Here is a 27190-nt window from a genome sequence, read left to right as displayed (position 1 = left end):
GGTCATACTGGTGCAGCTGGGGTGCTCTCCTGGGTTGGGGCAAGAGCAGGAACAAATAGAAAGTAGGCTTCTTCTATCTGGGAGCATTTAAATTGGTTTACTATTGTCACATACCATTCATACAAATGAATTCATTGCAGCAGTGTATGAGGGGTGATTGGTAACTTTAGAAAACCAAGCACATTTATTTTTCCTACATTTACATGCTTAGTCCAGCGGTCGTGGAGCATACGGATCCCTTCTTTGTAGAAGTCGGCATCTCAGACCTCCAGAAGGTGGTCTGCAGCAGGAGTGATTGATAAGTTCGTGGCCTAAGGTAGAAGGAGATGAGTTATTAACTTCAAACTTTCTGCATTTTCACTCAGAGTTGAACTGCACGTGCATGTAACAAGCACTGTCTAACTCATTTCGTTCTACCTAAGGCCACAAACTTAACAATCGCCCCTGCTGTGGACCACCTGGAGGTCCAAGATGCTCTCGTTTACTCGTACATGCAGTTCAACCCTTTGAGTGATAATGCAGAAAATTTGAAGTTAATAACTCATCTCCTTCTACCCTAGGCCACGAACTTATCAATCACCCCTGCTGTGGACCACTTCTACAAAGAAGGAATCTGTATGCTCCACGACCACTGGACTAGGTGTGTACATGTAGGAGGGGACTATGTTGAAAAATAAGCGTGCTAGGTTTTCTAAAATTGACTCCTTCTTCCTTAGGCCATGTATTGAGCTGGTACAAGGCAAAACTGTAACAGAGCTCAGAATCAAATGTTATAGTTATTGGGTGCAGTGCAAGTAGACGATAAGCACAAGGCCATAATAATAAAGTAGATAGGGAGGTCAAGAGACCATCTTATCATACTAGGGAGCCATTCAATAGTCTGATAACAGCGGTGTAAAAGCTTCCCTTGAGCCGGCTGGTGTATGCTTTCAAGCTTTCGTACCTTCTACCTGACGGGAGGGGGGGGAGCGGCTGTCTGGGGTGGGTGGGGGTCTTTGATTATGCTGGCTTCCTTACCAAGGCAGCGAGAAGTGTGCACAAAGTCTAAGGAGGGGAGGCTGGCTTCCAGGACGTGCCTGAGCTACGTCCACAACTCTCTGTTGCTCCTGGCAAAAGCGGACAGAGCAGATGCCATAGCACACCGTGACGCATCCGGACAGGATGCCATAGCACACCGTGACGCATCCGGACAGGATGACATAGCACACCGTGACGCATCCGGACAGGATGACATACCACGCCGTGACGCATCCGGACGGGACGACATACCACGCCGTGACGCATCCAGACGGGACGACATACCACACCGTGACGCATCCGGATAGGATGCTCTCTATGGTGTATCGATAAAAAATCATCAGGGTCAAAGAGGACGTGCCAAATTTCTTTAGCCTCCAGAGGTGCTGGTAAGCTTTCTTGGTCATGGTGTCAACATGTATAGATCAGGGCAACTAATAGTGATATTGAGTCCTAGGAACTCGAAGTTCTCATTCAACACCATTGATGTAAACAGCAGCATGTGCACTTCCCCCTTTCTGAAGTTAATAACCAGTTCTCTTGCTTTGCTGATATTCAGGGATAGGTTCTTCATTACAAAGGAAAGTAGTTCAAATCTCACTTGAGGGAGTGTTGCTATTGAACTTGAATGACTGAAACCACAATAGTGCCCAGCCACGATATCCCCATCTCCAGAGGTCAGAGGATCACAATAAGGTTGCATGGCTCCTCAGTGCAAATCGTAAAACTACCAGAGGACTAAGTGAAAAGCCAAGGTCAAGTTCAGTAGGTACAGCAGCAAGAGCGGATTCCTTCCACTGGCTGGATTGAAACCCCAGATGATGAAAGGGTCAAAAAAGAAGATATAAAGGGAGGAGCTGGGCAGACAGACAGAGCCTGTGGACTGGACAGACAGAGAATGTCTGCGGACTGGACAGACAGACAGAGCCTGTGGACTGGACAGACAGAGAGAGTCTGTGGACTGGACAGACAGAGAGAGCCTGTGGACTGGACAGACAGACAGAGCCTGTGGACTGGACAGACAGACAGAGCCTGTGGACTGGGCAGACAGAGAGAGTCTGTGGACTGGACAGACAGAGAGAGCCTGTGGAATGGACAGACAGAGAGAGCCTGTGGACTGGACAGACAGACAGAGCCTGTGGACTGGACAGACAGAGCCTGTGGACTGGGCAGACAGAGAGAGTCTGTGGACTGGACAGACAGAGAGAGCCTGTGGAATGGACAGACAGAGAGAGTCTGTGGACTGGACAGACAGAGCTTGTGGACTGGACAGACAAGGAGAGTCTGTGGACTGGACAGACAGAGCCTGTGGACTGGGCAAGCAGAGAGAGCCTGTGGACTGGACAGACAAAGAGAGTCTGTGGACTGGACAGACAGAGAGAGTCTGTGGACTGGACAGACAGACAGAGCCTGTGGACTAGACAGATAGCCAGAGTCTGTGGACTGGACAGACAGACAGAGCCTGTGGACTGGACAGACAGACAGACTCTGTGGACTGGACAGACAGAGAGAGCCTGTGGAATGGACAGACAGAGAGAGTCTGTGGACTGGACAGACAGAACCTGGGGACTGGACAGACAAGGAGAGCCTGTGGACTGGACAGACAAGGAGAGTCTGTGGACTGGACAGACAGAGCCTGTGGACTGGACAGACAGAGAGAGTCTGTGGACTGGACAGACAGAGAAAGTCTGTGGACTGGACAGACAGAGAGAGTCTGTGGACTGGACAGACAGACAGAGCCTGTGGACTAGACAGATAGCCAGAGTCTGTGGACTGGACAGACAGACAGAGCCTGTGGACTGGACAGACAGACAGACTCTGTGGACTGGACAGACAGAGAGAGCCTGTGGAATGGACAGACAGAGAGAGTCTGTGGACTGGACAGACAGAACCTGGGGACTGGACAGACAAGGAGAGCCTGTGGACTGGACAGACAAGGAGAGTCTGTGGACTGGACAGACAAGGAGAGTCTGTGGACTGGACAGACAGAGCCTGTGGACTGGACAGACAGAGAGAGCCTGTGGACTGGACAGACAGAGAGAGTCTGTGGACTGGACAGACAGAGAGAGTCTGTGGACTGGACAGACAGAGAGAGCCTGTGGACTGGACAGACAGAGGGAGAGAGCTGTTGGATGGAAAAGCGACATTTTAGAGTCTCTGGTCCCCATCTCCCTCCCTACCTGCTGCTTCTCGTTCTCAGCCAGCAACAGAGCCTCATCTCGCTCCTGTTGCAGGGCGGTGATCTCCTCACTGAGTTCTTCTCTCTCGGCTCCAAACCGAGCGCACAGCTCCTCGCGCTCCTGCTTCAGCTGGTACAGCAGTTCCTCTCGTTCCTCCTCCAGCCCCAAACGCAAGGACTCCTGCAACAAAGAAATGGCCACAGCAGTCTCAGGTTAGGGACCCCGACACCTCCAAAGGATCCTCTGCTGCCACACCTCGGCACAGATCTCCAGCCCCTCTGGTTCCTTCCTGAAAATGCTGACTTCTACAACCCACAGCACTTTGGTGCCAGGTTGTCCTCACAAGGCTGAAGATGGCATCGGAAGGCAGCAAAACCAAACCCCACCAAAACCTTCCTTTCCTCTTGTGTATTATCTGCTTTATGTTTGTAAACTGGGACCAGGAGCTCAAAGAAAAAGGTCAAAATATATTTTTTTCCAAAGTATGTAAATGTTACCATATACTACCTCGAGATTCATTTTCTTGCGGGCATTCACTGGGAAATAAAGGGAAACAATAGAATTTATGAAAAACTATACATGAAGACTGACAATCAATGTGCATAAAAGACAATCTGTGCAAATAAAAATTATATAAAATTAAAAATAAATAAATCCTTGGTCTGTGGCCTGTCACATCATGGCAGTGCCCGGTCAGATACCACAGGATCAAGCAAGCACAGCTGTTCTGGGTCTGTCCCTGAACAAGTTCCAGTTTATGTTTGGAGGGGTTAGTTCGAGCTACTGAACATCTCCTGCATAATTGGGGGCTATCTAAAGGCAGTGGCCCCACCCTGATCTGCGAAGTTCCTATCACACCCTGACCCACAGATGCCCCCCCATTACCTTCTCTCGCTGCAGACGGTCCACGTCTTCTTCGTGGGCTGTCTGCTCGTTTTTCAGGGCAACCTGCGCTTCCCGCTCGGCCTGGGAGAGTTTCTGAGCGAGAAGTTCTTTGTCTCGTTCCCACTTGGTCATCTCCACCTCCATTTCCTTCTGTATACGGTTACTTTCAGCTGGAGGGCAAACGGAATGCACTGAGTTGTGCAACGGGATTGAAGGTGCGAGACAAGGCAGTGCCGCGGGACGGGGAATTTAGAGACGCTGTAGCTCCTGACATCTCACTGACACAAAGAGTGGGTCAGGGAAGTTCACCCCCAGTTCTCTCCCCCTCATGAACACACTGACTCCAGCCAATTCTAATGAACTGTTCGGACAGTGAGCCTGGGATAAGTGGACTTCAAAGGAGAATTGGGATCTGCTCTCAGGCCAGTGTGGTCTTGTGTCCACGTAGGTGTGGGGAGTCGCTGCAAAGTAAGCAGGGCTTCTTGGTTCACTAGCCTGCTGAGACAACACGTGTTGGAGGCTCGAGGTCATGATCGTAGAATTGCACATCTACCGGGACTGAAGCTGAACTTTAATGGTTGAATCTGCAGCTTAGAAAAAGGATAGCCAGTCCACTTTCCTGCCTTCTGCAATGCTTCACTTGTACTGAGCTGTTAAAAGCACCTTTGTAGAACAGGGAACTTTTAAGGAAGAGGAGGGATTGTCATAGACTTAGTTTTGTGCAGGAGGACCAGGGTTTACTGTACTTCTGTTTGCCTTACCTTGCAGAGCCTCTTTGGCCAGGAGTAGCGTCTGATTCTCGCCTTCAGCCTGTTCCTTTTGCGTCTCCAGCATAGTCAGCCATTGCCTGGTGTCAAACAGCGTCGTCTCCAGGGCCTCCTTCTCAGACCTGGCAAAACAAGAGAGGTGGTCAGAGAGAGCGAGGGGGAGGGGGCGGGAGGGAGTGAGGGGGAATGAGGGAGCAAGGGAGAATGGAGGGTGCGAGGGGGAATGGAGAGTTCGAGGGAGAATGGAGGGAGAATGTGTGTGTGTGTATAGATAGATTGATTATCTGTCCACAGAGTGACGCTAGTTACAGACAAGTGTACATGAGGTGACAGACAGGAATTAATGAAGTAGTGGTGGTTGGGGGCATGGAGTGGAGGTGTTGATCAGCCTCACTGCTTGGGGAAAGGAACCGTTTGAGTCCGTTAGTCCTGCCTCCTCCTTGATGGGAGTGGGATAAACAGCTCCCCCCTCCCCATCATCCCCAACACGGGTGCCCCCCAGGGCTGTGGGGTGAGCCCAATGCTGTACACTCTGCCCACACGTGACTGCACGGCCAATCACCCGGGTATTCAAATCGTCCAGTTCGCCGATGACCCAACAGCGCAGGGGTTCCATTACACGCAGTGGTCAAGGATACGCCGAGGGGTCTAAATTACATCGGGGAACATTACAGTGGGTTGTAGAGTACTCCTATCATCATTATAGTCGGTGCCCTGCAATAATTTCTTTAGTTTGTACACGGATCTCCCAGCCGCGTGTCACTTCTGCGGGCTGGAGGAGACGGTGTACCATATGTACGTGGAGTGTGTGAGGCTGCAGCCCCTTTTCGCGTATTTGCGTGGGCTGCTTCTCACCTTCTGGTTGCATTTCAGTCCCACCCTATTCATATATGGTCATCCAGTAAGGAGGGGGGCACAGAGGGATGAGGATGTCCTTGTCAACTTGCTCCTGGAGCTGGCGAAAATTGCCATCCGTGGCTCCTGGAAAAGGGTGGCAGGAGGTTCTCCCCGGGCGGACTGCCTGGCTATGTTTAGGGGGTATGTTCGTGCCCGGGTGAATATTGAAAGGGAATACGCACAGTCCACGGCGACCGTAGAGATGTTCCGGGACCGTTGGGCTCCACGGGGTGTAAATGCCATCATTGATGAGGATGGCAATATATTGGTTTAACATGTATTGTCTGTTTGTAGTGTAGTAAATGTGTTAGTCACTGGGTTTGTAAATATTGTACAGCACCGACATTTGTAATAAAGAATTTTGTAAAAAAAAAAATCATCGTTATAGTGCAGCTGCCGACACACCATTACAATTGGGAGTGTTGGATATGTGGTGGGATGTTTCCAAAGCACCACATGGAGAGGCCTGGAGCACGTTAGACAGCTTTACGGGGTCACGCGTGCCGTATTTTCTTTCCCCCTGAACAGCTGAAGGGCAAGTTCTCGTCACCGCTGTCCCCCGGCCCGGTGTTTGTACACACCTGAGACCCGCTCCTTCATCTGCCAGTGCCCTGTTCTCGCGCTCTGACGCGGTGAGCTGGACCTCAAGGCTCGCCTTCAGCCTGGTCAGCTCCTCCTTCTCTCTGGCCACGCGAAGCAGCGCCTCGTTGTGCCGCTCGATCTCGTGGCGCGCCTGCACCAGCTCCTCGCTCACACTGTTCTTCTGTCGAGTCACCTGTGCGAACACAGTGGGGCAGTTCGGTCTTTCATCTCGCGGGCATAACTGGTTCTACTTAGCAGGGTAAGGGTTACTTGCATATTATAGAAACATAGAAACATAGAAAATAGGTGCAGGAGTAGGCCATTCAGCCCTTTGAGCCTGCACCACCATTCAGTATGATCATGGCTGATCATCCAACTCAGAACCCTGTACCTGCCTTCTCTCCATACCCCCGATCCCTTTAGCCACAAGGGCCATATCTAACTCCCTCTTAAATATAGCCAGTGAACTGGCCTCAACTGTTTCCTGTGGCAGAGAATTCCACAGATTCACCACTCTGTGTGAAGAAGTTTTTCCTCATCTTGGTCCTAAAAGGCTTCCCCTTTATCCTTAAACTGTGACCGCTCGTTCTGGACTTCCCCAACATCGGGAACAATCTGCCTGCATCTAGCCTGTCCAATCCCTTTAGAATTTTATATGTTTCAATGAGATCCCCCCTCAACCTTCTAAATGCCAGCGAGTATAAGCCTAGTCGATCCAGTCTTTCTTCATATGAAAGTCCTGCCATCCCAGGAATCAATCTGGTGAACCTTCTTTGTACCCCTTCTATGGCAAGAATGTCTCTCCTCAGATTAGGGGACCAAAATTGCACACAATACCCCAGGTGTGGTCTCACCAAGGCCTTGTACAACTGCAGTAGTACCTCCCTGCTCCTGTACTCGAATCCTCTCGCTATGAATGCCAGCATACCATTCGCCTTTTTCACCGCCTGCTGTACCTGCATGCCCACTTTCAATGACTGGTGTACAATGACACCCAGGTCTCGTTGCACCTCCCCTTTTCCTAATCGGCCACCGTTCAGATAATAATCCGTTTTCCTGTTCTTGCCACCAAAGTGGATAACCTCACATTTATCCACATTAAATTGCATCTGCCATGAATTTGCCCACTCACCTAACCTATTATTTAGCAGGGGACGTGTGACTCTGATTATTCAGCAGGCGAGACTTGTTGTCCAGCAGCCTGTGCTGATTACTTAGCAGGATAAGGCTACTTTGACATGTAGTTTTGCTGTTCATTTAGTATAAGTGTTAAGAGTCCAACTCTGATGCTCCACTATCCTACCATTCCAAAAGTGCCTATGCTTTGGCATCTGGCTCAATATTTGCTGCAATCCTTTCCAACTCGATGGAAGTTTACACACTGCTGATCAACTCACCACTTCCCATTTCTCCTTCAACGACCAGAACCTTGCTTCCTACACTCACTCTAAACTCACTGGTTAACAAGGATATTTACGACTTTATTGCGTAACATTTAAAAGATGCAAAAATAAAAACGTGTTGGGCATTAATAAGGGAACGGCGTGCTTTAGTCTAGAAGATGGGCTCATCCTACCATCACGTACACAAGGGATTCTACAGATGCTGAAAATCCTGAACAACACACGCAAGCTGCTGAAGGAACTCAGCAGGTCGGATGGTGTCTATGAAGGAGAATAAACAGTCGATGTTTCAGTCAAGATCCTTCAGCAGGACTTCATGAGGCCAGATGAAGGATTATTGGTCTGAAACATTGACTGTTCATTTCCCTCCATAGATGCTGCCTGATTTGCTGAGTTCCTCCACCGCTATTGCGATCACAAAAACTTGGAGTAGGCAGGTTTATCGGAATTTTGTGAACAGCTAAGTGGATTTTGGTTTGTAACTCTCACTGTGTATTCAGCAGGTTAAGTGTAACTTTTGCCAATGGTTCTGCAATGTTAGAACGTACTTTAGCAGTTCCTCTACCTGTCCCAGTTGTTCCTGCAGTTCTCCCTTCTCCTGCTGGCAGGTCTTCAGATCCTGCTCCAGGTTCTCACGGCTCTGCTCCATCATCTGCAGGCAGTACTCCAGACTGTGGCGCTCGTTGTGGAGGTCTAGCTTCTCTTGCTCCAGGCGGACCAGCTCATCCCGGATTGAGGTCTTCTCCTGCTCCACTTCCTTCTTCTGAGCAAGCAGCATCATCTTCTCATCCTCCAGCTGCAAGTACACAAGAGTTGCAAGCCTACCAACGAAGAGCAAGAGTAGCCTCTCAAACCTCCCGTTGCTTAATAAGACCATGACTGATCTGGCTGCAACATCTGATCTATCTTCCCATGTACCCGCCCTGCATAACCGTTGGATGGAAGGTTACTAATACTAATACTTATGTCTGGATGCTGTTTATTGACTTCAGCTCAGCGTTTAACACAATCATTCCTACAGTTCGGACCAAAAAGCTCCAAAACCCGGGCCTTTGTACTTCCCTCTGCAACTGGATCCTTGACTTACGTCACAGTCTGAGCAGATTGGAAATAGCATCTCCACCTTGCTCGCAATCAACACTGGCACACCTCAAGGATGTGTGCTTAGCCCACTGCTCTACTGTCTCTACACCCATGACTGCATGGCTGGGCACAGCTCAAATGCCATCTATGAATTTGCTGACAACACAACTATTGTCGGCAGAATTTCAGAAGGTGACGAGAAGCCATTCAGGAGCGAGAAGAATCAGCTGGTTGAGTGGAATCACAGCAACAACCTTGCACTCAACATCAGTAAGGCCAAAGAACTAATTGTGGACTTCAGGAAGGGCAAGACGAAGGAACACACGCCAGTCCTCAGAGGGATCAGAAGTGGAAAGGGTGAGCAATTTCAAGTTCCTGGGTGTCAACTTCTTTGAGGATCGATCTTGAGCCCAACGTATTGATGCAGCTACAAAGAAGGCACAACGGCGGCTGTACAGTGTTTCATTAGGAGATTGAGGAGATTTGTTGTGCACTCGCAAATTTCTACAGATGTACCATGGAGAACATTCTAACTGGCTGCATCACCATTTGGTATGGGGGTGGGTGGGGGGGGAACTGCACTGGATTGAAAGAAGCTGCAGAAAGATGTGAACTCAGTCAGCTCCATTATGGGCACTAGCCTCTCCAGCATCCAGAACAATTTCAAAGAGCGATGCTTCAAAATGGTAGCATCCATCATCACCCAGGACATGCCCTCTTCTCATTGCTACCATCAGGAAGGAGGTACAGGAGCCTGAAGACACACACTCAATGATTCAGGAACAGCTTCTTCCCCTCTGCCAACAGATTTCTGAATGGACATTGAACCCATGAACACTACCTCACAACTTATTTAACTATCTATACACAGACACATTATATATATACACACACACACAGAGGTAGAATCAGACCTCATATATAATGTAATTCATTGCTTTTATTATTATGCAAGGTACTGCTGCAGCAAAAATAGCAAATTTCACGATATATGCTGATGATATTAAACCTGCTTCCGATCCGAACACGACAGTGGCACAGTTAGAGAAGCCGCTGCCCACAGCACCAGAGGCCTGGCTTCAATTGCGCTGTCTGCGTGGAGTTTGCATGCTCTCACTATGACTACCAACTCAGAGGGTATAAATTGCCCTGGTGTGTAGATGAGTGGTAGAACCTGGAGGTGCTGATGAAGCAACACACATCAAAGTTGCTGGTGAACGCAGCAGGCCAGGCAGCATCTGTAGGAAGAGATGCAGTCGATGTTTCAGGCCGAGACCCTTCGTCAGGTGCTGATGAAAATGGGATTCGTGTAAAATGGATGGTTGATAGTTAGCACAGCCCCATTGAGCCAAAGAGCCTGTTTCCAAGCTGTATCACACCACCTCTCCAACATTCTATTTAAACCTGCCTTCACAATATTCAAAGATACTGCTTCCACTGACCTTTGAGGAAGATGATTCCAGTTACTCACGAGCCATGAGGAAAAAAATGTCTCATTTCTGTCTTAGATGGGTGACACTCTATTTTTGAACAGTGACTCTTGTTCTAGATTCTCCCAGAAGAGGAAACATCCTCTCCACACCCACCCAGTCAAGATCTTAGATTATGAGAACACTCAGTCCTCGTTTATTGTCATTTAGAAATGCATGCATGCATTAAGAAATGATACAATGTTCCTCCAGAGTGATATCACAGAAAAACAGGATAAATGTTTCAATCAAATCCCCTCATTTTTCTACACACCTGTGCATATAAGCCAAACTATCCAGCCCTTTCAATGTAAAGCAACGCCACCAACTCACATATTAATCGATAATAATCCTTCTCTGAACTGCTTCCTGTGCATAAACATCATTCTTCAGATAAGTGATCCAGTACTGTGCAGAGTACTCCAGATGCCTCATCCATCGTCAGGATCCTCACCGCTCACTGCTACCATCAGGCGGGAGTGCAGACGTCCCACATCACCAGGTTCAGGAACAGCTGCTTCCCTACCACCACCAAATTCTCGGACCTCCCCGCACGACACTAACCCTACGTCAGCAATGGAACACTGCGGGCTGCCTCTGCACTATCGCAGACGTGCATTTTGATTGTCTGTATGCTTTTTTTCCATTTCATTAAGGTCTCCCTGTTATTTCTCCACTGTACGGTTATAATGTCATGTATCATTTATATACTGAGTGGTGCTTGCAATGTTCCAACTAATCAGTTCTTCACTGTATTTGAGCCTCATCACACTACAATAAACTTGAACTGAACTTGACCTGAATCTATCCTCGAGGTGGACTTGACCCGAATCTAAGCTCAATGTGAACTTGCTCACAAATCAGCCTACGGCAGGGGTTCCCAACCGTTTTTCCATGCCATGGAGCCTTACCGTTAACTGATGGGTCTGTGGTCCCCAGGTTAGGAACCCTTGGGCACGACTAAAAGAACGGTGCATTGCCTGTCTGCTCTGCTCAATGTGAGAGTCAGGAACCATGCAGCCCAAGAAAGGGCCAATGTCCCAACACGTTGGATGGAGATGAGTGCGCTGTACTGTGGCAAAGGGCTGGAGGTTCTGTTCGGAACATTAGGAAGGAAAGGGTAAGCAAGGCTCTGCATAAAAAGCTGTCAGTACCTCCAGTTGAACTTTGTCTTTTTGTCTGTTTTCCCCCTAGCCGTCAGTCTGTGGTTTTGTATTGTCATGTGCTCTTGTTTGTTTCGTGCCCCACGTGCTCCTGTCCCCGGTCCTGCTCTACTCCAGCCCTGTATTACTGAGTACTCCGTCTCTCATCTGTTTCTCATTATTACCTGTATTGCTGCCACCTGTGTCTCATTGTGCTCCACCTATCATCTGCCTCTCTGTTTATTGTCAGTGTGTTTCAGTCCTCTGTTTTCACCTGTTTGTTGCCAGATTGTGCCAGTGAATTTTCCTGAGCCTTTCCAGCATTCGTATCTGTACTCTGTCCGTCTGAATATCGACTCTGCCTGTTTCCCGATTCTGGTTTTTGGGTTTCTCTGGATGTTTTGATCTCTGCCTGAACTTTGACGCCGACTTTGTTTGCACCTCGGGATTTGTTACTCAATTAATATCACTGTGTGCGCAGTACTGGGTCTGCGATTGGATCCTTGCTCCGGCGTCCTGACAAAAGCTTGGACAACTAGCCCCAGCACCCACACTTTCTCTCTCAAGGCTGAGTCACAAGGAATAAGCACACGAGATTCTGCAGATGCTGGAAAACTGGAGCAACACACACAAAATGCCAGAGGAACTCAGCAGGTCAGGCAGCATCTATGGAGAGAGATAAACAGTCGACATTTTGAGCCAAGCCTTTCATCAGGACTCACTGAAGGATCTCAGTCGGAAAAAGCAACCGGTCATTTCCCTCCATAAAGGCTACCTGACCTGTTTAGTTCCTCCGGCAAATTGTATGTGTGAGTCGTAGCAAAACAACAATTGGCCTTTTTAACGAAGTGAGCTACCAGTTCCAGTCGAAGTGTACCCCAACACCGAAGGGAGAGGAGACAAGGGTGTGTGGGTCAAGGCGAGAGGAGCTTGAAAACTGAATGTTATTACCACCAGGATGATCTTGTTCAGCTGCACCTTGTCCTGGGCCAGCCCCTCATTGAAGGCACTCATCTTGGACAGAGAATCCCGCAGAGAGGCTTGCTCCGTCCTCAGCTTGCTCAGGGTCACCTCCATCTCTGCACTGGTATTCTGCACCTTAGTGGGAGCAAACAATTCCATTAATATTAAAACCAACTCACCTTCAAAGCTGAACATTCCCCCCCGGCTTTACACTTGGCCTGACTCTACAAATCAGGCGAATATCTCCGATTGATACAGAAAACTGAACGCACAGTAATAGAAGAAGCAGCAGAGAGTAGGGAACTCAGCCCAACACAACACAGGCAGATCCTTTCCCATCACTGGAGGTATCAGCATTAGATACCTCCTCAAAAGGCACCACCTATCATTAAAAATCTCCACCATCTGGGCCATTCCATCTTCTCATAGCTACCATCAGGCAGGAGGTACAAAAGCCTGAAGTTTTAATCCTATTCTTATTATGATTATGAGGACACGCAGTCCCCTTTTATTGTCATTTAGTAATGCATGCATTAAGAAATGATAAAATGCTTGTCCAGAATGATATCACGAAAAACACATGACAAACCAACTTAAAAACTGACAAAAACCACACAATTATAACATATAGTTACAAAAATGCAAAGCAATACCGTAATTTGATAAGAACAGACCATGGCACAGTAAAAATCTCAAAGTCTCTTGAAGGTCCCATCATCTCACGCAGACGGTGAACCTCCAGCGCCGCCAACTTGCCGATGCAGCATCCTGGAAGCATCCGACCACAGTCCGACTCCGAGTCCGTCCGAACCACTCCGAGCCTTCGACCACCTATTTGAGCACCGAGCACCATCTCTGCCGAGCATTTCGACCCCGGCCCCGGCAACAGGCGATACGCAAAGCCGAGGATTTGGGGCCTACATCTCTGGAGGTTCTCGATCGCGCAGTAGCAGTGGCAGCGAAGCAGGCATTTCAGAAGTTACTCCAGATGTTCCTCTGCGCTTCTCACGGCTGTCTCCATCAAATCCGGATTGTGCACATACGATATCATTTGGAACGGCCGCGTCGCCATCTTCTTCTCCCTCCTTACCTTTCTTGTATACTTTGTTTATATTTTTCTAATGAATGTTGGAAAATAAAACAGAGTTTTGTGTATAATCACAAGTTGCTTGTGCATCCTGCCTCATGTTCGAAGCTTACCTTGGACAGTGCCTCTTTAGTTTCAGCCTTCTCGTTCTCCAGAACCTCCCTGTCCAATGAAGTTTGCCTCAATGCCTCCTTAACCTGCACCAGCTCCTTTTTCACACTCGAGTTCTTTCCTTCCAGCTGCTCAATCAGCTTGTAGCTGACGGGAGAAATTTATACAAACATTCAGGAACATTTAATCCCAGAGACAGTAACGTTTAAAGAATACAAAATAGACCCAAACAACACAAGTACACTATTTACACAAAAGCTCATAGTACGAGTACTCCATATGCAGCTAAAAGGGAAATCGAGGATCGTATTAGATGAAAGGAAAAGGCTGATAATGTTGCCAGAACTGGCAACAAATTTGAGGATTGGACAATTTCAGAATGTAAAGATAACGATGAGGAGTGTGAAACTTGAATATGAGAGGAATCCACCAGGAAACATAAAAAGAGACTTGTAAAAGCTACATCAGGTAAAAACATAAGAATAAGCAAAAAAAATTAATATGTGGCTCCTCATATATTGAGACAGGAGAAATTTTACAGAGAATATAATTGGGGAAGCCCAGTGTTTAAGTGCTAAGGAAAAGGTAAAACATACAAACCACGTTCAGCAAGATGTGGCAAATAGATGTACCTTTTTGGATTTCTCCTGAGATCCCCACTATTGCATATAAATATTCTCTAGCCAAGTCAATTTACCCCATCTAATACTGAGAAATATTTGAAAGCTTAAGTATGGGACCAGGCAACAGTTCAGTTGTCTTAACTCCAGCCAAGCGATCCCAGTACAGTTTCAACACCGTATCTGCCCAATGATGCAGGGCAGGTCTGCCCGTTCAAGTCCGACCAACCACACCCAATTAGTCCACTCTTTGCAGTTAAATCCCCGAGGTACGGTGAACTGTATCCCAAGATTTTGAAAGAGATAGGTATGGTGATGTCCATTAACAACATTGGACCTATGCTCTTGACATAGATTGAAACATATTAAACCGTTACAACAGGTTTCCCTTGCTGGGGAGTGTAGAATCGGGGATCGCAGTCTCAAAATAAAGGGTCAGCTTTTGCGGACTGAGCTGAAAAGTAATCTCTTCACCCCAAGTTTTGTGAACCTTTGGAATTCTCTGCCCAAGTGGAGGCCAGTCTCTGAGTATGTTCGGGTTAGAGAATGAAAAAGTTTCGGATATTTAAGGGAACTAAGAAATATGGGGTTAATGCAATGGTGCTGATGTTAAAATATTGAATGGTGGAACAATTACTAGGAGCAGAATGGACTGATCGCACTTCTACCTCTTACGCCCCTCAATTCTGGAACAGTGAGTATGACTCACCCTCGGTCGACTTCCTTCTGCGCCCTCTCCTTGTCCTTCAGGATGTCCTCCTTCTCGTCCTCCAGGTTGTCTCGCTGCCTCTGCAGTTCACCGTTGGCCAGCTGCAGCCTCTCATTCTCCTGCTGCACCGTCTCAGTCTGCAGCTGCAGAGACTGAAGGGACTTCTCCAAGTTCGACTTCTCACTGCCAGCGCGAGGAGGAGAGGGCAACGATCACTAAACTTACTTGCTGCTGGCTTTTCAGGTGGGTCAACTAAAGTTTAATTTATTTTTAATTTGGAGATTCAGCATGGTAACTGTTCCTTCCGAGCAAACGAGTCCACGTCACCAATTACAGCCTTGTGATCACTTAACCTGTTAAGCTGCACGTCTTTGGACTGTGGGGGGGAACCGGAGGAAACGCTCGCGTTCACGGGGAGAACGTACAGATAGCAATGGGAATTGAACCTGGGCCATTGGCACTGTAATAACGTCATGCTAACTGCTCTGCGATTGTGCTGCCCACACTCAGTCCATTGCTGTTTTACAGGCTTCGTTTTGAATATCAAAATAACGGGCAGCATGGTAGCGTAGCGGTCAGCACAACGCTTTACAGCGCTAGTGACCCGGGTTCAATTCCCGGCGCTGCCTGTGGGGAGTTTGCACGCGCTCCCCGTGACAGCGTGGGTTTCCTCCCACAGTCCGAAGATTAATAAGGTTAATTGATCATTGTATATTGTCCTGTGGTTAGGCCAGGATTAAATTGAGGGGGGTTACTGGGTGGTGCAGCTCGAAGGGCCAGAAGGGTATCCCGATAAATAAACAAACAATAAATAAAATAAAAGTAAGATTTAAATGTGAAGAAAATATTGAGTTTCAGAATGGCAACAAAAACAGTTTAGCGAGTGTATGATTGTCCCCTAAGATGAAGAAACACAATTCTAAGTGGCGATAAATACTCTGTCCGCCAGAGAAAGCAGGATCTCCCAGTGGCCACACATTTTAATTCCACGTCCCATTCCCATTCTGACACGTCTATCCACGGCCTCCTCTACTGTAAAGATGAAGCCACACTCAGGTTGGAGGAACAACACCTTATATTCCGTCTGGGTAGCCTCCAACCTGATGGCATGAACATCGACTTCTCTAACTTCCGCTAAGGCCCCACCTCCCCCTTGTACCTCATCCGTTATTTATTTTTATACACACATTCTTTCTCTCTCTCTCCTTTTTCTCCCTCTGTCCCTCTGACTATACTCCTTGCCCATCCTCTGGGCTTTTCCCCCCTCCCCCTTTTCCTTCTCCCCAGACCTCCTGTCCCATGATCCTCTCATATCCCCTTTGCCAATCACCTGTCCAGCTCTTGGCTCCATCCCTCCCCCTCCTGTCTTCTCCTTTCATTCTGGATCTCCCCCTCCCCCTCCCACTTTCAAATCTCTTACTAACTCTTCCTTCAGTTAGTCCTGACGAAGGGTCTCGGTGTGAAACGTCGACTGTACCTCTTCCTAGAGATGCTGCCTGACCTGCTGCGTTCCCCAGCAACTTTGATGTGTGTTGCTTGAATTTCCAGCATCTGCAGAATTCCTGTTGTTGACGATAAATACTGCTCACAATGCTGACATAACATCTGGAGGAGCACTTGAAAGACTGAGGGAGGCATGGTAGCTGCAGACTAAGTTCTGATTAAATGGGATCTCTAGAGATAAGTACTCGCTGGGCAGCAAAGACATTGAGGGCCGAAAGGCCTGCTCCTGCATTGTCTGAATCTCTGACGATGATGCTTTACTATTTTTGGGTTGTGACTTGGTTCGGTTCAAATAGAGGGGCAGGGAAAAATATCTAAAGTGTAACAAGTTTTGTGGGGGGAGCTTCATCACAGCAGAGGTCCCAACAGCAGCGAGAGAACATTGCTATTGGGTGGGGATGAATTGGATCAGCGGCATCTCACGTGCTCTCACCTTCCCAGCAGGTCAGCGGAAGAGCGGAAGCGATTGGCGTCGCGCTTGGCGTCATCCTTGGCCCTCAGCAGGTCCTCGGTCTCCTCCCGGAGCTTTAGGATCTGCTGCTCCAGCGCCCGGCGCTCGCCCTCACTGTCGGCCAAGTGCTTCCTCAGACTGGCCACCAGGTCCTGGGCTGCTTCGTACTTAGCACGCAGTTCCTGTGGGAACAACGCAAGAGCACAGTGCTGTTACTGTACAGTGAAAGGTCTGTGTACAGTGAGGAAGAGAGACCCTTTGGGTGGCAACTTCACGGTGACACTTTGGATGGTAACATCAGCGTTACAGAATCGGGTATTTGCTGTACTAAGGGTGCAGGGCTCTAAATTTGATGGTTGAATCCTACCCATAAGACCACAAGACAAAAATTAGGCCAATTGGTCCATTAATTCTGTTCTGCCATTCAATTATGGCTGATTTATATTTCCTCTAAACCCCATTCTCCTGCCTTTTCCCCATAACCTTTGATGCTCTCACTAATTAAGTAAGTATCAACATCCACTTTAAATGACTTGGCCTCCACAGCCGCCTGTGGCAACGAATTCCACAGATTCACCAGCCTCTGGCTAAAGAAACTTCAAGTTCAAAGTAAATTTATTACCGCAGTCCGTATGGGTCACCATACACTACTCTGAAATGCATCTTCTTGCAGGCATTCAGTTGATCAAAGAAATACAATAGAAACAATGAAAAACTACACACAAAGACTGACAAGCAACAGATATGCAAAAGAACACAAACTGTGGAAATACGAAGAAAAACAATAAAATAAATAGATAGATAAATAAATAATACTGAGAACGTGAGTTGTAGAACCCTTGAAAGTGAACCCATAGGCTGTGTTCAGTGCTGAGGAGAGTGAAGTTATCCGGGATGGTGATTATAGAGGAGATGTTGCTGCCAATATTCTGAGACAGCGCCCCCGGTCCAGGACTCTCCCACTATCCGAAACATCCTCTGCACGTCCACTGTATCTAATAAGACTCTCTTGCAGCAGCCTCTTACAGGCATTGTGAAGCCATGGTGATGCTCGGAAAATCTGCATAATCTAGAAGCAGAGTGGCTAAATAACGAGGCAGGCTGTCTTATTGCTACAAGTGTGACAACAGTGATTAGGAAAATGACTACCCATTGTCTAAATGTTGCTCCTGTCATTGATGGTGATAATATAATGTTCTCATAGTTCCTTACAACATAAAAGGAGGCCATTCGGCCCACTGATTTCATGCTGGCTCACAAAGAAACACCACCAATCTCTTTCCCTCACTAATTTAGTCTTCCACACGAGCTCCTGAATGCCCCTACCAGCTGGCACCCCTTTGGAACATGGGTGGGAATCCCACCTGGTCGCTGGGAAGATGTGTAAACTTCACACAGACAGCAGCTGAGGTAGGGATCGAACCCGGGTCGCTGGACTTGGTCTTTATCTATTTTTTTTTGCGTGACTATACGTGTGCTTGCTATCTATTGTTGTGTACGTCCTGCATCTTGGCCCCAGAGGAACACTGTCTTGTTCGGCTTTATTCGAGTCTGGTTGAACGATAATGAGACTTGCATTTGATTAGATTTGACCTGGAGCTGCCGCTGTGCCTCTGTGCTGCCTCGCTCTGTGCTCAGCTTGCCGACCTCGGACAGAGCAGAACATGAGAAGTGTGACTGGACGGGATTTCCAATGGAGGAGTGCGCTGGGCTCCTTCTGCCCTTCCCTGCAGGATGCCACGCCTGGAGGGCTTGCATGACTAAAGATAGGAAGCGGAATGGGATGGAGGGAGGTAGGCGCACAAGGGCATAGCTCATTGAAAGCAGCATCACAGGTAGACGGGGTGGTGAAAAGGGCATTCAGCATACCGGACATCAGTCAGGGCACTGACGATAGGAGCTGGGACATTATGCTGCTGTCGGAGAAGTCGCTGGGGAGGCTACACTTGGAGTTCTGAGTACAAATTCCGTTGTCCTATTAGAGAAACAACATAGTTAAACTGGAAAGAGTGCAGAGAAGGTTTATGAGGACATTGCCGGGATTAGGTAACCTCCTTTGAACCCTCTCCAGTTTCAGCACATCCTAAGGGGCCCAAACCTGCTCACAATACTCCAAGTGAGGCCTCACCGGTGCTGTATAAAGTCTCAACATTACATCCTTGCTTTTATATTCTAGTCCTCTTGAAATGAGTGGTAAACATTGCATTTGCTTTCCTCACCACAGACTCAACGTGCAAGTTAACCTTTAGGGAAACGTGCACAAGGACTCCCAAGTCCCTTTGCATCTCAGCTTTTTGTATTTTCTCTCCATTTTGAAAATAATCAACCCTTTCATTTCTGCTACCAAAGTGCATGACCATACACTTCCTGACACTGTATTCCATCTGCCATTTCTTTGCCCATTCTCCTAATCTAAGTCTTCCTCAAAATGACCTGCCCCTCCATCGATCTTCATATTGTCTGCAAGCTTTGCAACAAAGCCATCATCCAAAGCATTGACATATAACATGTAAAGAATCAGGCCCAGCACAGACCCCTGTGGAACACCACCAGTCACCAGCAGCCAGTCAGAAAAGGCTCCGTTTATTCCCACTCTTTGCCTCCTGCCGATCAGCCACTGCTTTATCCATGCTACAATCTGTCCCATAATACCATGGGCTCGTAGCTTATTAAGCAGACTCACGTGTGGCGCCTTCTGAAATTTCAAGTACACATATCAACTGATTCTACTTTGTCTATCCTGCTTGTTATTTCTTTAAATAATTCCAACAAATCTGTAAGACAAGATTTTCCCTTGAGGAAACCATGCTGACTACAACCTATTTTATCATGTGCCCCAAGTACCCTGAAACCTCATCCTTAACAATCAACACCAACATCTTCCCAACCACTGAGGTCAGACTAACTGGCCTATAGTTTCCTTTCATCAATCTCTCTCCCTTCTTGAGAGTGAAACGACATTTACTATTTTCCAGTCTTCCAGAACCATTCCAGAATCTGGTGATTCTTGAGAGATCATTACTAATGCCTCCACCAACTCTGAGGTGTACAACATCTGGTCCAGGTGAAACGTTTTGCAATGGAATTGGCTCATGTGGGTGGCCAAGGTGCCCGGTATCTCCTAACCTGTATCTGGAGCTGCCTCTTCTGCACCGCGCCCTGGATGGCCGAGCACATGGAGTCAGTGAGGGTGGGCGACAGGCGGTGTCCCGGCGAATGGCTGCGGCGGGGCGAGGGGCGCCGGCGTGGAGATGGCGTGCGCAGGCTGGACGAGAACGCCAGGGGGCTGAACAGAGAGGAGTCCGTCTCGGTGACCTCGCCGGTCCGCTCAGCGGGCACGGTCTGAGCCCCGCCATCGGCATCAGCAATGATGACCTGCGCAGAGAGCACGGTTAGTGGGGCCGGTTACCCCGGTTACCAGCGCCAGAGCCCCCACAGCAACAACAAACGATCCAAAGTCAAATACACCTTTAATAAGCCGGGTTAAAGAACCTTCCCCAGGGAGTTATCGACTCTCACTTGGCAAACTTTTCGGAGAGGATTCTACAGTATGGCCATGTTAGACAGGCTTCCACAAGCTGCTCATGGTGCGGAGGGTTGCCTTGTTAGACACGACTAAGAGTTAACCAGCTTAGAGAGAGTATTCTGCAGCAATCATATTGGTCAACATCCCAGTGGGTAACAATGACAGAGAGGCCATTAACGATAATCAAGTGAGGAACCTGCCATGGATAACCGGGGTAACGGACACATCACACATGGACTGAACACTCTTGAGAGTCTGTACTTACAACTGGCTTCCCGGCTGGAATCAGTGCTGCCCCCCAGTGTTCGCTCGGCAGAAGACAAGCTGCATTCTGGTCGACTGCAGATTTCTGTGGCGTACATGGACTCGGGGTCTGGACCTTTTTTGTGTATGGCTGTATTTTACTGATAGCTTACATGTGCTTGCTAGCTTGTATGCGCTTTGTGCTGTGTGTGACTGTGGGTGCTGTGTTTTTCACCTTGGCCCCAGAGTAACGCTGTCTAGTTTGGCTGTATTCATGTACGGTTGACTGACAATTAAACTTGAATTGAATTGAACTATTGTGACTCTGCAACGATTAACAACAAGCAAGCCAGAGTGTCGAGCAGCCTCGGAAATGCTTTAATCTGATTTCCGTTTCCTAACCCAGGGGATGCTGAAGATAATGGCAGCTACACCCGCATTGTCCTGACTGTGACCGGGTAATTAAACACAGACTACTCTGTGGCACAAGTGAGCTGCCATGCAATTTATTAAAGCACCACATCGGGACCGGGTTGCACTCACCTGGGTAATGTCCCTCAGAATTTGATGCAAGGATTCCACCTCTGCTTTCACAGACTCGAAATGAGCCCCGTCCTGAACATCTTGTGCCTCGGCTCGTCTCGACTCCTGCCAGGGCAAATGAGCCACCATCAGAAACCCAGAAACCGACACCTGGTATCCCTCCACCATCTCTCAGCCCCCAACATCCAATAACTCAACAGAACACACAGGCTGCGTGGCCCAACTGTTGCATGCTGGGATGAAAGTGTTTTTTTTATTTCTTTCACTCCTTCCCCTTTCAAATATGATTCTACTACTAAACTGTGCGCAATTGGAACCCGTGATGCACGTTTTGATGGTGCGCTTTCCGACCGATTGAGTGATCTGGCACTTTGCTGGCTCCGAGGGAGTTCGATGAGGTTTGGAGAGGAGTGTGCGGCTTGGACGCACAGATCGAGCCCATGATTGGCTCCATAGCTTCTCTCTGATGGAGGCACCGAGCAGGGTTGGAGTCGCTGGGAACAAGAGCAGAGGACAGGTCATCTGCCTGCATTTGACCGGTCTTCTGCTCCCTCTCGCTAGTTGCCGTCGGAGGAAAGTGCAGGAATCTTGGGATCAGTGAAGCTGCAGACTCGTTTTGGGGGAATTTGAAGTTCATGTTGCGTGCATTTCTGAATTCTGGTTGCTCATTTTTTTCGCTAATCTTGAGCAGTTTGATCGGGGCAATCGATGTGGACTGGGGCACCTCAGTAAAGAATGGCTCTGTAGCCTGTGGTGGGCTAGTGGCACGGCACTGAGCTAAACTAAACCGAATCCTACTGCACTCCCGGTTTGGCGTCTGATATTCTGTGTGTTGGTCACTCACTTGTGCAATTTGTTCTTTCTTTCACGTGTTGGGTGTTTGAAGTTTTTTGAACAGGTTCCATGGTGTTTCTTTGTTTGTGGTTGACTGCAGGAGGACGAATCGTAGAGTTGCATTCTGTACACATATTTTGATAATAAATGTACTTTGATCCTTTGAATTAAGAGGCGGGGAGGAAAAACATGTGGGAAGGACGTTTTGGATGCTGGAGCCCTCACTAATAACAATTTTCAATCATCGGGGACATTTCTCAGCACTGAAACTACCTCTTCACTTGAGAAATCCCACCAGTTGATGCAGTAGCTAGCAACATGAGGCACAGTAACAACAGCTGCTACCTGGAGCCCAAGACCAGAGGAATTGGTGTGGCTTTGCCCTAAACTGGAAATGAGAAAGCCTTGCTTTGCAATGGTGGTACAAGATTATGGAGCCTCTCGCTCCTATAGACCAGTTTTTGGAATGGGGCAATAGGATTCAATTAAGAGTACCCAGAGATTTACTCTTCCTCCTGCTTAAAATAAAGTGGAGCTGCTACTGATACATTTTCATCGGTGGCATGAGGACATCGCCCCCTTCCCTCCCTCTGCTCACGGTTCACCCACCAGGTTCTCCACTGTCTGGTTCAGGCTGTTGATGATCTTCTCCTTCTCAATGTTCTGAGTCCTCAGCCGCTCAACAGTCACCATCAGCTCCGTGATCCTGAAAGAAACGCTTGCATTTACATTGTGCTTCACCTGGGCTGCAAGCTAACGGAAGAGGCATTAGAATGTTCCAAAGCAATGCTGTGAGATCATCCCACTGGGAAAAATGGGGCAGGGGAGGAAATACCCTCTGCCTTTGCGTCTGAACTTATACGCTCTCCCAACAGCCCTGACGAGATCCAGAAAATACAGTGTGGGCAGAGGGAGATGTTTATGCGGTGAGAAGGATGCATCTTTCAGTCACTGCTAAAGTTAGGGGCATGACGTAAACCAGCGCCTTAAAAAAGTATTTAGCTTTTGACAGCGTCTTTTATAATCTCAGACATACGTAATTTATAGCTAAGAAGCTACTCATTCTGTAATCAGTTTTGAGATCAGAGTTACGGTTTCAGAGAGGAGTTTCACACAGCTCATTTCCCGCTGTACCAGTGTTGCTTTATGATTTACTGGGAATACAGGAGCAACTGGGTGAGCCATGTGCCTCATAAGAACAGATCTCAACTGATACAGTGCCTGCCTTTAATAACCAAGTTATTTATATGAACATGGCAACAACATTTTAGTTTAGTTAAAGATGACCTTTTATCTGTCACACGTACATTGAAACATACAGTGAAATGCGTCGTTTGTATCAAGTCAAATCCGCTGAGGATTGTGCTGGGGATTGTTACATTTCTGACACTGACACAGCATGCCAACAACTTACCAACCCTAACCATACACCTTTTGGAAAGTGGGAGGAAACCGGCGCATTCAGAGGAAGATGCGGTCACAGAGAGAACATACAAACTCCTGACAGCCAGCGGCAGGAATCGAGCTCCGTTCTTACAGCTGGCGGTGTGAGCTAACCGCTACCATGCCACCCCAGGAACTGAATGTGTGGCGGTGATCACAATTAGCAGTTGATAAACTCCCTGGCACTTAGCATCAGCAAACAAAGACGAATGTCTTCCCTTCCAACCCGAGGCTCCCTCAGCTCAGACGTGGCAAACGTGTGATTACCCTCATCAGAGAGGAACAGGGTTTGAGTGCCATCTGCTGGTGGAAACAGCAACTGCAGCACCAACAGACCAAACCTGACAACATTAAAACGTCTCTGAGCTAAAAAAAAATTAAAGGATGCAGCTTTAAGATGAGTGGTGAAAGATTTAACAGAGACTTGAGGGGCAACTTCTCACAAAATCATTCAGAGTCTTCTGCAACCAGAAGCCCTGGATGGACCACGAGATCTGCAATCTGCTGAGGGCCAGATCAGTGGCACTCAGGTTTGGTAACTAAGTAAGATCCAAGAGCTTCAGGTACGATCTCCGGAAAGCCACCTCACGTGCAAACTGGCAATTCCAGACTTGAGTCACTGGAAGATGCTCGGCAGCTGTGGCAGGGCTCGAGCGCAATCGCCTCTTACAAAGTGAAGCCAAGCGATGTAGGTGACAACAAGGCTTTGCTCCCCCGATGAGCTCAATTTATGCTCGCTTTGACCCTCAAAACACAGAGGCACCTTCATGGACCCCCACAGCCCCTGATCTCAGTCTCTGAGGCCAATGTGAGAGTATCCTTCAAGAGGATGAACCCAAAGAAAGCATCAGGCCCAGACTGGCCACCTGGCCAAGGACTAAAGACCTTTTTCCCCAGGTAAGTTATAGAGTCATAAAGCAATACAACAAGGATAGAGGCCCTTGGCAACCACAGTGTCCACGGCAACCACAGTGCCCACTAAGCCAGTCCCAATATCCTGTGTTAGGCTTATATCCACTATGCCCTGCCATGACCCTCACCAAGTGCTTCTTAAATGAAACCATTGTACCAGTTCCAGCCACTTCCTAGGCAGCTCATTCCATATACTCACCACCCCACTGCATGAAAAATCATCCCTCAGGCCCCTCTCATCCTAAATTATGCCCCCATAGTCTTGGCTGCCACTACCCTGGGGGAAACGCTAACAATCCACCATATTTATCTCACCCATAATTATTAATATTTCCAACGTTGTAAATTGTCCCATGGACAGGCTAGGGCTAAAGCCGGGATTTGTGCCTTTCTGGTGAACGTTGTGTCTCTTGTGCTATGCGCCTGTGAGGCCGCTGCGAGTAAGTTTTTCCAGTGCACGTACACTTATGTGCACGACAATGAACTTGACTTTGAGCCCCACACCCCACGGTCCATCTAACCTTCTCCCTCGATCGTGTCTGTACCTGACACCCTCGTAAGATGTGGGCACGCCACGTTAGCAGCAGAAGCGTGGCAACACTTGTGGGCTGCTCCCAGCACGTTCTCAGTCTTTGATGTAAATGACGTATTTCGCTGTATGTTTCGATAGACACGTGACAAATACACCTAATCTTAATCTTTATCTTTATCTTTGTGTTTTCGGCAGGGAGGGCCAGGTGATTCCCAGGAGAAGGTTTCCTGGTGCCAGGGACTCATTGTTGGAGGGAATGGTGTGTTTTTTTTGTTTGTCTGTTTATCTGTTTTGTTTATTTAAAGATACAGTCCTGCAGCCCCTGATTTTATCCAAGCCTAGTCACAGGACAACTTACAACGACCAATTAAACTACCAATCAGGAACAAGAGAAAATCTGCAGATGCTGGAAATCCAAGCAACACACATAAAATGCTGGAGGAACTCAGGAGGCCAGGCAGCATCTGTGGAAAACTCTTTTTCTCCAGTCCTGCCGAAAGGTCTCGGCCCGAAACGTCGACTGTGCTTTTTTTTTTCCCCACAGACGGCTGCCTGGCCTGCTGAGTTCCTCCAGCATTTTGTGTGTGTTGCTCAAACTGCCAGCCAGCTCGTCTCTGGACTGTGGGAGGAAACCAGAGCACCCGGAGGAAACCCACGCGGTCACGGGGAGAACGTACAAACTCCTTACAGACAGCAGCGGGAATTGAACCTGCACTGTGAAGCATTGTGCTAACCACGATGCTGTGTGTGTTTGCCTCCTGAGCTTCAGAGATGAGCCTGAACTTGATGTTGTGTCCATCGCTCGTACTTCTCACTACTTAATCCCAGAGCGTTTTGAAGGATGTTGGGCTCTGACCGGTTTGCATGCGCAGATACACCTGGCATTCTGTAGGGTGCGCTGGGCACTCGCGGCTTTGTGCCGGCCCCCGCACGCACGCGCGCGCACCCACCTGGTGTTCTGCTCGGCCTTCTCCTGGTCGCACCTGGCCTGTAGCTGCATCATCTCCCGCACCTTATCGCGCAGCTGCTCCTCCAGCTGCGCCAGCTGGGCCGAACGCTTCTCCAGCGCGGCTGCCGCACCGCTCTCCGACAGCCGGAGGTGGCCGCTCAGGTTCAGGCACGAGGCGTGGATTGTGCGCGAGGATCTTGCCAGGTCGTTCCGCAGCTCAGACAGGTCCCTGGGGAGGTTACGGAGGGTGTGAGTTCAGTCCCTTCCCCACCCACACTCACAGGCACGGTAAACCCTGAGAAAGGCCATGATTCACTTTAAATTAAATGCTGTTAAACATTCCCACTCCAACACTTCCCACCCTTGCCAAACTCTCGGCCTTTTGAACTACGATCACGCTGTTTTGAGATACCCCAACATGCTCCCCACCACACTTTAAACTAAATGCTTCTTACACACACATACACACTCCACCGCCCACCACCCTCTCAGCTATTTGGACAATGATCGGGTGTTTGTTAAATACGAGGCTAACAACCCCCTCCAGACATCCAATGAACGACACGCTCACAGGTGAGCACTCTACCGCTGGCTGCCAAGGTTACTGTCGTATTTAACTAAGGAAGGAGTCACATTAAAGCCCCACCACCTCCCCCTTTCCTATCCCACAGGCAACTACAGGAGTGCGTGCATGGCAATTGGGAAGGAGAATCCACGCTAGCCAGCGCGGGAGTCTCTGTGGAATACATCAGGAAGAGAAGGGCCCATCAGCGGTAAATTCGCGGCCAGGCTGCCCGCCAGTCTACGTGCTCTATAAACTGTGTCTCACCGTTCACTGGCTGACTTTATCTCACAGAAGTGACGTCTGAAACTCACGACTTGTCTCCAGAGTGTCAGCAGGCGATTGTGTTCGTTACTAAAGTACATATTAAAGGACTGTGGACAACGAAAAACACAGAACAAATAAAACACTGAGTCCTGATTTAACAATCCAGTTTAGCACCAAAATAAAAACGCAAGGGCTGAGTGCACGACACAGCTGGGGGAGTGCATCAAAGACCGAGGACGTACAGGGTGCATTAATGAGTGGTACATTGTAGGGTGTACCAGAGGGTGATGCTCTGAGGGACGTGAGCTAGATTCAGTCAGGGATACAGGATATGTAAGAGAATGTCAGTCAGGCAGCGTTAAAAACGGAAAATACGGTTAGCTAGTATTTACGTAGCACCTTTTATGCTAGAACTTTCTAAAACATTTTGCAGTTATCGTCTTTGACTGTTCTAGCATGGCAAAGATGAGAGCTAATTTGCATAAAACAAATGTGGCAACAATTCAGATA

The 27190-nt window shown here is 48.3% G+C and overlaps 1 protein-coding gene across 2 annotated transcripts in view; it reads right to left on the bottom strand.

Moving 5' to 3' along the window:
* LOC140188803 (uncharacterized) overlaps nucleotides 1-27190 on the bottom strand; it is a 121116-nt gene that overhangs the window by 55745 nt on the left and 38181 nt on the right. For both annotated transcript variants that reach the window (XM_072245449.1, XM_072245450.1), the window contains exons 8-21: nucleotides 26681-26787; nucleotides 25853-26080; nucleotides 22625-22721; nucleotides 21182-21286; nucleotides 19996-20244; nucleotides 16852-17051; nucleotides 14916-15098; nucleotides 13589-13733; nucleotides 12377-12523; nucleotides 8297-8527; nucleotides 6328-6521; nucleotides 4844-4971; nucleotides 4083-4252; nucleotides 3198-3377 (exon numbers count right to left, since the gene is read on the bottom strand). In XM_072245449.1, the coding sequence (XP_072101550.1) occupies nucleotides 3198-3377; nucleotides 4083-4252; nucleotides 4844-4971; nucleotides 6328-6521; nucleotides 8297-8527; nucleotides 12377-12523; nucleotides 13589-13733; nucleotides 14916-15098; nucleotides 16852-17051; nucleotides 19996-20244; nucleotides 21182-21286; nucleotides 22625-22721; nucleotides 25853-26080; nucleotides 26681-26787 (2364 nt within the window). The remainder of the gene's footprint in view (nucleotides 1-3197; nucleotides 3378-4082; nucleotides 4253-4843; nucleotides 4972-6327; nucleotides 6522-8296; nucleotides 8528-12376; nucleotides 12524-13588; nucleotides 13734-14915; nucleotides 15099-16851; nucleotides 17052-19995; nucleotides 20245-21181; nucleotides 21287-22624; nucleotides 22722-25852; nucleotides 26081-26680; nucleotides 26788-27190) is intronic.

Source organism: Mobula birostris, chromosome 27 (genome assembly GCF_030028105.1).
Source record: "Mobula birostris isolate sMobBir1 chromosome 27, sMobBir1.hap1, whole genome shotgun sequence".
Classification (NCBI taxonomy): domain Eukaryota; kingdom Metazoa; phylum Chordata; class Chondrichthyes; order Myliobatiformes; family Myliobatidae; genus Mobula; species Mobula birostris.
Note: the sequence above shows the minus strand (reverse complement) of the source record. Positions and strands in the feature narration are given on the sequence as shown.